Genomic DNA, 12750 nt, shown 5'->3' on the forward strand with positions numbered 1-12750 from the left:
GTAGCGACATAAAACGTGCCCCGGGAAAATAGCCCGGTGCTCTCCGTATTCTCAATCCGATTTGGACCCTCACTTCAGTCTCGATTTAAACTACGCTCCAGCTACGTGATCGAAAGCGTTACAGCTGGATCGCCCGGGCACAGCCGCCTTTTGTCTCCCTATCACCAAAGCTGTGCACCGACTACCAATGTGTCAATGATTCTCCTCCCCTCCCCAGTTCGGCGAAATAGAAACGATTCGAACCCTGATCTTTCGGGAAGCGCCTGATTGAAATAGACACGTGATGGTTCCTGACTGTCCGAAGGTTTAGTGTTAACATTAGCACGTCCCGAATCTCCCAGAACTACCCGAACTAGGAGGGCATGGAAGTGGACTATTGCAGTGGGTTATTGCTGAGTTTTAACCTGTCCAACAACTGCATCAGTGAAGGAAGATTTCACAGCCAGGCTGCCCCCTCTGTATTAGCTACTTACTGCTCTCTGGGCACGGAAAGCCCACGGTTACGTTTGAAATGCAGCCACCAGCTTAGAAGTGGGGTGTTTTCTTAGGCATGATTCATGCAAAAGGTGCTTTCCCCGCGTCCCCCTTTCAGAGCTGAATTAAGATCAAGAGCCTTTTTTGTTGTTGTTTGTCTTGTGCAAACTAACTGGCACAAGAACAGAGGTCTATTTAACAACACACACCGTGTTTAAAAATCACCAGCGACGGCATTTGACTGTATCATTCTGGGGAAGGAAAACCTAGGTGATTCGTGCATCGTTTAATGTTTACACAGTTTAATTTCCTGGGTGCAGGGCCCGACTCTAAAACGGTCTGCCCTTCTCTACTGTGGACGGGTGTTGAATCTGGCCCTGTTGCGTTTTAGGAAGTTCACCGTCGGATTTTGACAATGTCTGGGGTATCTCACCTCCCGGGAGAAAGAACTTTAGCAAGTCTGTTCCCCCCCTTTGAACAGTTTGTATGGGAAGGTGCCGGTGGAATTAAAAATCCGCCATCGGTTTGGGAGTGTGTGCGTGAGAGTTTTCTCTCCTGGGGGTGTGTTTGTGACTTTGCGTGACAGTGTGTGTTTTATCTTCGGGTCTTTGTGTATGGGTGGGAGTTGTCTCCACAGAGCTGTGTGTGTGTTTGTGTTTTCTCTGCAGATTTCCATGTGTGAGTGTGTTAGAGGATTTGTGTTTTCTCTCTAGTTCTGTATTTTCTCCCCAGATCGGTGTGTGTTTATTTTCTCTCCAGATGTTTGACTCATGCTCACAAGTGCCTCACAAAAAAACAAAAACAAACAACCAAAAAAAAAAAACAAAAAACCCACTCACACTCCAACAACAACAAGAAGAATCAACGCGGTGAGTGTGGCCACTTTTCCTCGAAAGCTTTTGATCTAAATGGAACAAACCCCGGTGATATTTATACGACTATACCCTTAACACAAATAAAATAAAATAAAAAAAGAAATAATAAAAAGAAAACTCTTTACAGGCGCCGACAATGGTGCCTGGCACAGATTACATCCCGTTCCAATCGATTTCCAGCCCCGATACCTGCCTCTTCCCTCCACCCTCCCTCTTCCCCATCCCATGTGATTCGCAGGCTGGGTGTGTAATGGCTTGCCCATCATATTTCTCTCACTCGTTCTCTGCCCTTTTCCAACCCGGAAGAGCTCTGATCTTCTAGACAGCCAGGAGGAGGCGAGGAGGAGGTCAGAGATTTGGGTGGGTGTTCAGAGGATGTGGATCACCCACGTTTTACTTCTCGCTGGAAGCTCGAGAGATGCCATCAGCAGTCGCAGCCGGAGCAGTCGAGTCTGTCTGTCATTGCTACCCTTAGATCTTCAGCAGATCAGGAAAAAATAAAAACCAGCTGCCCAGGTCAGTGAATATTGAGATTCTCCCCCCACCCTCACTCGTTCCCTTCTCCACGTGGAGAGAATTAGAAGGGATCTCGGCTCAAAGGGGCAGCAGACTGCTGGCTGAAATGTAACACGACCCCCCTCTTATTTGCCTTCAGTCGCTGGAGCGATTTGGATTTTTCTCGGTGACCTTGGGGGAAGACACAACTTGCCCGAGAGCTTGTTGCCTCTGAAAGCTAGAGATTGGGGGTGGGGTGGGGGCGCATTGGAAGAGGTTGACAACAACTGCTTTGCCTGTAGGTGCCAGAACACACAACTGGGTAGCCGGGGACAGGGGCTGCCTTCACAGATGGCCTCGCACATCGGCATGTGTAGACGGGGGGAATGAGAGAAGTGTATACGCGTGTGTTTACTGTGGTGTGTATTCTAGATGTGTGGATAATGCTATCAGACAGATATGTGCGATTAATGACGTGATAGACGGATAGAATGTAATTAATTAATGAGCGAAGAGGTGTATACACACTGTCCCCGAAATATAGATGTTTGTGTGTATCTAATCTTTCTCACACACACTTGCATATATTAGGTAGCAATAGAAGTACCCCTACGTATACGTGTACCAGGAACAGAAATATATATAGCCCATCTCTGTCACACACAATTGCATGTGCGTATACATTAAAATCCGACACTGTTTTCTACCAGGCGGCATCAGATCACACCTCCACACACATAGAGTCACTCAACAAGCTTCTTGGCTGTATTCTGAGCGCAGCGTTGATCCATTCAGATCCTGCTCTCTATGTAATCTGGTTTCTAAAGAACGGTAGATGGTCTGGCTGGACGTGAGGGGTGTTTGAAGACAGGTTTCTTGAAGGGACTGGTACCTGTATAATGGAGAATGATGATTTCACTACATCCTAAGGCGTGTCTGGATCCTTCCTCCCTCCCTCCCCAAACTAGCCATCCGCTAGATCATGTAGGGTATTTAAACTAGTAATTGGGTGCCTTGGAAATGTATTTGAGTGTTAAGAAATGGGCATTAGCTGTAATGGAGATCAGTCAAAAATGTCAGCTCCTCTTACCTTCATTTGTCCATAAATAGGAGCGGGAGCGTTAGGTGATGGATTTGACTGTAACCGGATAATTAATACTCATTGGATATACTTGTTTTCTTCATTATTTATGGACGGCAGTTGTAAAGCTAGATAGACCGGGTCTTTTGTGTAAGGCTCGTGTCATTTGGTGTGGTGTGTGTGTGTGTGTGTGTATTTCAAGTTGTAGACCTGTATTTGTGTGTGTCCGAGAGAATGTGAAGTTTGTGTATTTCGAGGTTTATGCCTTTGTGTGTGTGTTAATAATTAGGATTTGTGTTAATGGGTTTCACTGCGTTACTTAGTATATTAAGTTTGTTTCCATCCGTGTGTTGTGCGAGCCCGGGCATTGTTAATGTATGTTTCCCTCTCTGTGTTGTATGAGTTCGTGGTTAGTGTGTGTTGTCATCTGTGTAGTGTGTGAGCTTGTGTGTCTTTCGGTTCCCATGGGGCTTTCGGTTCCCAGGCTGTGTTAGTTTGCGCGTTAGTGTGTAGTTCAATAGGCGGATTGTGTTAACGTGTGTCACCTTTGTGTTGTGTTAGCTGGTGCGCGCTGCAGCCTGGGTGTTCGTGTTTCAGTCTTTGTGTTAAGTTGTGTGGCCCGTAGGTAGGGGGACAGAATCGATCCAGGTAAACTCAAATGTTCTCAAGATCCCCTAAAAGGCCCGAAGAGAGCTTAGGGGAGTCGCTGTTTAGATACCAGCCGGAGATCACTTCGCAGCAATGACCGGCCTCGAAAACTACGGACTTATCTGGCAAACGCCCGCTTCTGTCTGGGAGATTTTAGAGAGGAAAAACCCCACTGTGAGAGCGTTTACCTAGGGCAGATAATGTGTCTTCAGTCTGACAATCCCTTTCAGATCCAGCGTCCCACCGAACAGGGAAAGCGATGGAATATCACAGGATAAAACAGCTGGTGCACATGTCTCGTTTTTTCCAGATCCCCTTGAATCGATCTACCTTCGTGAGATCGGGGAAATAAAACGATCCATCCGCAGCGAGGTTACATTTAGCAAAGGGCAAATTAAACCAGATTTCAGCTTCTGTTTTCATAAAAAAAGAACCCATTTGCTGTGTGTGTATGTCCGTATGCATCGATGTGTGTATATCTGGAGACGTGTATGATGTGTGTGTGCATCGTGCGATGTCTGCAGTTTTTTGTATGTCACACCAAAAATACACACCCATGTTACAGACTATATATGCAAAAAGGGACATAAGGATTTATTTTAGGGAATGCATCATTTAGCTTAGGGGATACATACAGCTCCCTTCCAGTAGCGAGAATTAGACATTCCTTAAAAAGTCACTTCCATTTTTATTCAAAACGTTCTGCTCAGTAAAGGAAAAAGAGAAATGTTTTCACCCTCACAAGGAAATTGTGCTGCTAATTCATTCGTATGTCCGTCTTACCTCCGTGTATTTTCATTGTGTTTTGCTTTGTTGTGGGCCCCTGACCAGATGCGGGGCTGACAAAAGTATTTTTTAAAGTCTTTAAACCTGGTTACAGTTTCATTCGTAGCCATTTTGTGGGACTCCCAGGGTAAATAAAGCGTCGTTTGGAATTAAAAACCCGCCGGGTTCCTAGCTGCCCTCAAGATTCGTTTAAATTCACTTTTGAATCTACAGATCAAAATTGTCCTAAACGATGAATGATGGATAGGCGATAAATCCACCCTTACTTTAACACGTAGGCTTCCTTAGGGGTGGCGGGGACAGAGAATATTTGGCTGCTTAAAAAGAAGCGAGGAATTTCTAACTAGACATGAGCATTCACTCCTCTTTCAAGGCGAATGTAGCCCACAATAACATCAGAGCAAGGATCGGTGGGTTTAAGCAGAACTCGTTTATAAATTAACGTCTTCAACTCTCGGCATTAAAATCAATCGGATGAGTTGGGGGGGGGGGATAGATTTTTTTTTCTGCGTCTAAGTGATGATTCAAAGAGAGAAGATAGCTTTATTTCCTGTAAGACTGTCTCGGAACATTTCCTCAGTGGCAGTGAATTATCTTGCTGTACCTTCGGATTTTTTTCCCCCTCTCCAGACGTCTTTCCAAAATGCGGACTGATTCGTGTTAAATCTCGAACAGCTACGTTTGAAAGATGGGGGTGTTATTATAGTGTGTGTGTGTGTGTGTGTGTGTGTGTGTGTGTGTGTGTGTGTGTGTGTGTGTGTGAAGTTGAAGACAAAACGGAAGTGGAATTTACCAGGTCGGAGCTTGAAACTGACCAGCATGGACAGCAAACCCTGCTCTATGTGGGTGTCATCACCCGTCCTAGAGCAGAGCTGGGGGTCCCACTAACCCGGACAGGTCAGCTCTCCTTTCCCCGAAGCTCCTCTCTCTCTGTCTCTGCGGTGCAGTTTGGGAATGTGCAAGGGGCAGAGAGGGCGCCTCTGGGACTCGCGGAGCCGGTTTTGATCCTTTCTCAGACTTTGTGTCCCGGGGCAGTAGCCCTTCTTCTCAGCTTCAAAGCGGGAGGGGGAAGGAGGGAGGGGTTCCCCCCGCAGGAAAAGGCCCAACCCCTCCCCCAATTTTCATTCTTGGAATTTGTTTTCTTACGGCAGAAGAGGGATTTCCCCCTCTCTTCACCCACCCACCCAGCTACAATTCATCGGGTTTTTTTCTTTGTGTGTGTGTGTGTGGGGGGGGGGGCTGTGGGGTTAGGGTTTGACAGGGGAAGGGGAAAGATCATTGGAAACGGTGTAATCAGTAGCTGATCTTTTCACTCTGTCTGGTGTGTGTCTGCGCCTTTGTGTTTCCTCCCGGTTTGCAAAAGAGAGAAGAAATTATTCGAGAAACCATGTGGCTCCTTTCAGAGCCCAGGGCGCGAGGCAGCAGCTCCGTGTCCATTTAGGGCAGGCTTGCTTTAGAAATAAAATAAAACCAAAAAAATCCTAACCGAGCAGCACTTCCTGCTTGTGGTTCCTTTTCACAGATAAAGGGGGTGGGGGAGAACAGATCATTTCTGGCTGATTCATTGCGGGAAGGGGGCGGCGCGGGGGGGGGGGGGAAGCTTTCCCCTTTCTCGTTCTTTGTTTAAACAGAACAGTTCAGCAAATCCAGCCCCATCCCCGGCCCTCTCGTTCTCACACGCCGGGCTTTAGGGGGTTGATTTGTTTGGCTTTAAGCGGTTGTGTCTTCCGTTGTCTTCATCCTAGGGGGTAACAACGCAGAATTGACTTTAGGCTGCTTTATACTTCCCCCACCCCCGGCGGAGGCTGGAAGATGGGGCTCCCCACTCCCCCCTTTCCCGCCCCCCACCCCGCTTGACAGAGCGCAAGTTGTTTTACACGGCAAAAAGTCTTCGGAGCTCTGCCCTGGGCCGTGTCCTTTGCATAACCCTCCGATCTGTAGCCCCAGGCTGTTTAGACAGCTTTACCTGTACTCCTCTCGTTCCCTGTAAAAATCCCAACCCGGCGCACGTAATTTAATCCGCTTTCAGTCAATTGTAGTCTAAAGGGGCGGGGGTGGGGGGGGGGGGGCTGCTTCTTCCTTTCCCTGTCCCAAGGAGACGTAGAAATTCGGACCAGGTGCTGGTAATAATGATGGGCACCGAACTAACCCACAGGCTTCGAGAGGGAGAGAGACTTTTCGGGAAAGTGGTTTCCCAGCTGTTCACGACTGGATCCCACTCTCCCAAGCTGTTTACACGGGTACAGGGACTGGTCTGGCTTTGTTCCGCAAGCTGCATTCCGGTTGCAGCGGCCCGACAACCTGCAGAGACACGGATGGCTTTGGGGCGGGCATCCCCGGTTGGGTGGGGAGCATAGGGGTACCAGAGAAACCTTCTCGAGGGGAGTGTAGGAGTTGTGATCGCGCGGGGGATCTTCTGGTTTGCCTGTTGTGTGGGTGAGGAGAAGGGCTCCCTTTTCCAGCCAGGGAGCCCTCCCCCCCCCAAAAAAAATACTGCCTCCTTCCACCCCCCTCTCCAGTTCCTGCCTGCCCTAAGCAGCTGTGATTTCTGGCTCCTTTCTCGCTCTCTCAGCTGGAAAAGATCTACAGCCCGCCCTGCATGAATTCAGTGCCACGTCCCTCACCTTCAAATCGAATTAAACTCCCCCCCCAACGCAACCCCTATTGTTTTTTTGCTAATTGCTCCAACAATGGGCCCCTGTTAGAGCCGAGCTCCAATTAAGGCCCCCGCTGGGGTGAGAGGAATTATGTCAACTGCACCGTACTCAACAGGACAAGGATGGGGAAGGGACAGTCCAGGCTGAGTCTAACGGGTAGCGGGGGAGGGGGGGAGGATTAAGGGTTGCAAAGGGAGTCCTAACTCTCCTAGCTCCCCAGTAATGATAAGGATGATGTTAATATTCAAGGAGCCACCATCGGTGAATAGATCATCGTGTCATTATCACTGCTGTTCTTTTGTTATTTATGCTGTTCTTAAACTCTATCCCCGGACTATGTTCGGAGTAGTGAGGACTAATGAAGAAATGGGTCATGATTATTTTCTGAAGAATAACGACTAATACACGCGTCATCAAAGGTGTTTGCTTTCAATCCACCAGCCCCAAATCCCCAGCATTCTTTTGACCACCTTTTGGTTTCACCCCCTCCGCATTCTGTCTCAAGAGTTGCCCAGAAAATTCTAAGTTAAAGAGAAGACAGAGACATGTGTAAGTGAAAGTGACAGCTTTGTAACAGAAGGGATGGGGGATGCAGGTGGCATTAGTCCAGAGTCCTTTACAAAGCAGAGTTCACTCCTAGAGCTATAGAAGTTAGACTTGTTAGGCCATTCTAGTGCATGCCCTAATCAGTGTCAGATTGTTCCACAAAGTACAAATTTCCAGTTCTACCCTCGTGCCGGATATGATCCATATTTGCCCTCATGCACATATTTATGTTTTTGCAGTAAATTGAAACATTTCTTCTCCAAATCACTTACGTAAACAAGTTTAATGATCGCCCAAGGCTCCCAGAAACACAAGTTTTCTTTGCTGGGATTAGCCACTTTACGACTTCTACATGGATATTCCTTTTGACTGTCTCGCTGTACGCCTGCAAGTTTATGTGGGCTTGGCTATAACTCTTTCTAAATACAGTTTTATCTCACCTAACCTGTCACGGCATCTTAACATCTGCGCTTTGAAAACACTGATCTTATTACGATGATCATCCTATAACCACAAGGAACGAACCATTTTCATTCTCATCTTCATTCACTTTTTTGGGAGGGGGAGAGGGGGGAGGGTTTTTAAATTTCCAAGACAATCTGTTCTAGAAATCTCGTGTTTCCCCCGAGGGCTTTCGGTCTGTATAAAGGGTCTTCATAAAATGTTCCTTGTCTCATCATAAGACGCACTGACACATTGTACAGTCAGAGAGGAGAGAAGGGGTTGCCTTTAAAATGACCCCCTGCCCGCCTCCCCCCGCCCCCCAAAAGAGAATTTCCCTTGAAATTGATGGAGTCCGGCAGGATTCCCCCTCCTGGGATCGCTTTAAGCAATAAATAACGACATTAATAAAAAAGGAAATCCAAGTAGAATCCCTCTTACCTATAGGAGACAGCTGTGTGTCTTCGGAGAGAGACGGCGCTTTTTGCAGCATCCACTCTCCGATGGTGAAATTGACTAATGCAGAGAACAGGCTAAGAAAGGGAACCGGAGAGGCCAGCAAATGTTACGGGAGAGAGGGGGGGATCCTGCCCATGTTCCCCCCTCCATCCCAGTCCAGAGCGGGGTGGAGGGGGGGGGGGAGGAGACGCGAGGACAGAGAGAGAGAGAGAGAGAGCATCAGGAAAAGGGAATCGTGTGGACACACTTGCACCGTTACTCTGCATAAGGAATGAAGAGTTGATCCAAACCTAATGCGTCTCAGATTAATTAATACCGGGCTCCTTGAGCGCCTGGTTCGTGTCTCGTGTGTGTGTGTATGTGTGTGAGAGAGAGAGAGACCCCCTCCAGCCCCGAGAAACGCCCCCCTCCCCTCTCTCTCTGCAGCCCCTTGCCTGCCTGCCTCTTGCCCCGCTAATGGGCTCCCTGGCACGCAGCATGGCTCCCCCTCGGCAGCATGGCTCTGAGCTCGGCCCCTGACGTCAATGCCCAGTGGCGTCGGCTAGGCTGGCCAGCGAAGGGCAATGCAGAGAGCATCAAAAGAGCAACCTCCCATTTCCCAATTACACCCTGTCAATCCAGGAGTCAAAGGGAGGCGGGGGGAGAAGCTGGGAAGCAGACACTGAATACCCCTCCTTGCAGCCCCGGCTCCATTACACAGAGCATCCCCTTCGACTCAGCCCGGGTGTCTACCTGACTGCAGCGAGGGAACGCTCAGCGCCTGTAGGCAACAAACAAGCCGTGCCAGCGCACCCAGAAATCACTAGCACGGTGCTCGGAGCTGTACACTCAGCAGATCCGAATGAGAGCCCGGGAGATTAGCTATTGAGTGATTAGCTCATCTCGTTTTATTGCATTAGTTAAAAGCCCTTGGACTTGTTTATATCCGTGACCGCCCTCCTCTCTTTTAAATGTCTGGCATCCCCAGAGTTCATCTTCAAACCGGGATGGATAAACCGATATTTATCCGTTTACTCCTACGAGCACAACAGTTCTGCGGTATGTTTTCTCTGTCTCTACGCCTCAGAACTGCCCGACTCAGAAAAGTAACTGAATGTAGGTAGCGATTTATCCGCTACGAAGAGAAAGACAAATTAGAATATAGCATCTTTGTAATAAAAACAATGCAATTGGCATACATGCAGATATGCGCATAATAAATGTATTTAATTCTCATTACTATTTTCTCATAAAATCTCTCTCTCTGTCGGCTGTGCGCGGAGCAATTTCCAGTTGGCATATTAAACGTAAGACTGACTAATTCAAGTTTTGGAGGACTGACGTATGCGGCACGTTTTTATGCCTCGTTCGGTGCTGCTGTGGGCCAAATCAAGGTGTTGGCCCGATGAAATTAAAGGGCCAATGCGCGAGGCTGCATGAAGAGACTATACGTTTAAAAGCACCCCGTTTTCCAGTTAGCCCGGAGCGCTGGGGAGTGGACTGCGCGGAGGTCGCTTTTTGCATGAATGAAAGACTCATTAAAGCGCTGGGGCTTGTACTCACACATAGGGGCCACGTTACATGACCAATCTGCTGCCCGTGTCTATGTCCCTGTATATATTGTTGCCTAGTAGTTTATTTCGCTCTCGCCTTTGAAGCCCCCCCCCCCCCCCCCCCCGATCCGTGCACACTTCCATTTCATGATTGCTTTCCTTGACACTTTGCTAGTTTGCAATCTCCGCCGGGGAAGCCATGGGACTTGTTGCACATTTCAAAAAGCCAGAGCCCTCGCCTGCCTGGGAGCCGCTAGGGGATGCACTGGTTCAATACACCGAACTGACAGAGCCGGTTCGAAAGCTCCCAGCCAATCAGGAAAGGCTTTCACAAGCGCCCACTTCCTGCTCCTTCCTGATTGGTGCACCCCGCTTCGCAGGAGCCAGTCGCTGCCTGGCTCGTCCCGAGCCCTCTTTCACCCCCGGCGCTGGCTCTGGGCACTTCGTTTGCACACTCAGGCCGCATGGGTCGTAACGGGGCCTGAATGTGTTCGTTATTATTTGCGCCGGCGGTGGAAACGAAAGTGGTCAGACGAGCGCTGAGAAAAACAGGAACTTTCTCTTTCTCGCTCGCGGAGTTTGAGCCCCAGAGAGGAGATCGCAGCAGGCATGTTCCGCTGCAACGTTGCAGCTTGGTTTCACGACTAGAAAACAAACACACAGAACAAAAGCAACCCCCCCCCCCCAAACAACCTCCTTCCCCCTCCCCGGCCCAAGCCTCCTTCACTATTTTAATGGTACGTTAAACTACCCTCTGCTTGAGCTTTGTTTCCTGGATCTCTTTTTCTTCTCAACTGAATGGAATCGGATGTAATAAAGGAACAACTCCGAAAGAATGGGTCTTTCTGAAATAATGGGTCTTCGCGTTGTTCCAGCACGTTGACGCCTTGGAGGAACAAACCCCCTCTCGCACACATTGTAAAGTACAACTGTCGCCCCAGATTAGTCCTACTTGGCATTAACTAATTGCCCTGGAAGGGGTAATGCTTTAAAACGATACATTAGTAGCTCGACAAAGCACGTAGAGTTCCACACGTATCCTTCACCTGCTCTCTGAAACTCTTCCGAGAGTGGCCAGGAGTCACCGTAGAAAATCATTTCTTGATGGCCGGGTTGTGTCTTCAGATTCTGTGCATCTCCTGAACAAAGTAAGTGCTGTAAGCGAGAGTAGGGATGGTGCATAGGAATGAAAGAAAATAATAATAATTAATAACATCATATAACAAGACACACGTATTGGATACGCCCTTAATAACATTTCTGTTTCACGTGCATTCGAATATTCTCCCCCCCCTAAAAAGTCGTGTTAACTCTGTCTCAGTATTTCCAGCCGAACGAGGGGATGCTTTCAGAGACTTTCCGGTCACGGGGGTGAAGGGATATTGGGGGGGGGGGGGGGAAGTAGAAAGGAGTAAAGCTGGTTTGCAGTTTCCTTGTGTTTCGTGCCCTGTCCCCTCCTTATCCCATGACAGGCTCCTCCCCCTCAGTGCTGATGACAGTAGAACCTCCTTAAGTTGCGTCTCGCCACAGCTGTCTGTGAGCATTGAGCCGGCTGGCGCCATCCTGCTCCTTTCAGAAAGAATGCCTTCCCTGTAAAAAAAAAAAAAAAAAAAAAAAAAAAAAGGGGGGGGACAGAGAGAGAGAGCACAATCTGATCTGATCAAGCAGTTTCAGCTTCATCTCTCCTGGGTCACATACTCCTTCTCCACCAAGGTTTGTGCTGAATTTCTTTAACAACTTTTTCTTTCTTTCTCTCTTTCTTTCTTTCGATTGCACAATAATGAATAAACCCTGAACATGCTTCAGGCTCTCCGCGGCCACAATCTGCACCGCTTCTAAGCAGGCGCATCGCTGGTGAAACTGACCAAACATTAAAAAAAAAAAAAAAAAAAGGAAAAGGGCAGCAACAGCAGCAGCCCGCAGCAACGCCTGCGTGTGTAACTCTGGTCTATTTCATTCCCCTGCTGCACAGAGAGAGAGAGAGAGAGAGATCGAAAGAGAAAGAGAGTGTGTGTGTCCTGGTAGAATAGGTGGGTCTATGCTTAGGACAATAGGTGGGCTTTCAAGGATCTCGCCGTTTATGGAGGGGCTTGTTTTCGCTTGCCTAAAAGTCAGGTGATAAAGCAGAGAAGTACTCAAACACGTTTCTCTCCCCCTCTCTCTCGCTCCTTCCCCTTTCCTCTCTCTCACTGCAGGTGATCAAAGAAGAGAAACATCTGCAAAGAGCGGAAGATACGGTTGGGATCTCGCTTCTTAGATTTTTGTTTGTTTTCCCTACTATTTTTTCATCTTTTTTTGGAATCGATTATTATTATTATCATTTTATTTATTTATTTATTTTTTTTTAAAAAAGCACCACAACATCTCTCTGTCTATAAACTCACCGCCTACCTTCCCGTTGAAAGTCTGCCCAGCTTTGGGGAGGAGGAAGAGAGACAGTCCCGCACCGAGAGAGCGCGATGGAGGTGACTGCCGACCAGCCGCGGTGGGTAAGCCACCATCACCCCGCGGTGCTGAATGGGCAGCATCCGGACTCACACCACCCAGGGCTCGGCCATTCCTACATGGATCCAACTCAGTACCCGCTGGCCGAGGAGGTGGATGTACTTTTTAACATCGACGGACAAGGGAATCACGTCCCTTCCTATTATAGCAACTCGGTCCGAGCCACGGTGCAGAGGTACCCGCCGGCCCATCACGGTGAGTTCTCCCCTACCTTGCCCTGGTGTGGGGACCCCCGCTAGCCGCGTTCAGGT

The 12750-nt window shown here is 48.5% G+C and overlaps 1 protein-coding gene across 7 annotated transcripts in view; it reads left to right on the top strand.

The window, feature by feature from the left end:
* Positions 1-1713: 1713 nt before the first annotated feature.
* GATA3 (GATA binding protein 3) overlaps positions 1714-12750 on the top strand; it is a 32354-nt gene continuing 21317 nt past the window's right edge. For 5 of the 7 annotated variants that reach the window (XM_054016273.1, XM_054016300.1, XM_054016317.1 and 2 more), the window contains exons 1-2: positions 11615-11707; positions 12190-12694. In XM_054016273.1, the coding sequence (XP_053872248.1) occupies positions 12454-12694 (241 nt within the window). In that variant the 5' untranslated portion in view covers positions 11615-11707; positions 12190-12453. Of the gene's footprint in view, positions 1866-11614; positions 11708-12189; positions 12695-12750 lie in introns of those variants that run through there. The other 2 variants (XM_054016280.1, XM_054016286.1) reach the window with 2 other exon arrangements.

This window comes from Malaclemys terrapin, chromosome 1 (assembly GCF_027887155.1).
Source record: "Malaclemys terrapin pileata isolate rMalTer1 chromosome 1, rMalTer1.hap1, whole genome shotgun sequence".
Taxonomy (NCBI): domain Eukaryota; kingdom Metazoa; phylum Chordata; order Testudines; family Emydidae; genus Malaclemys; species Malaclemys terrapin.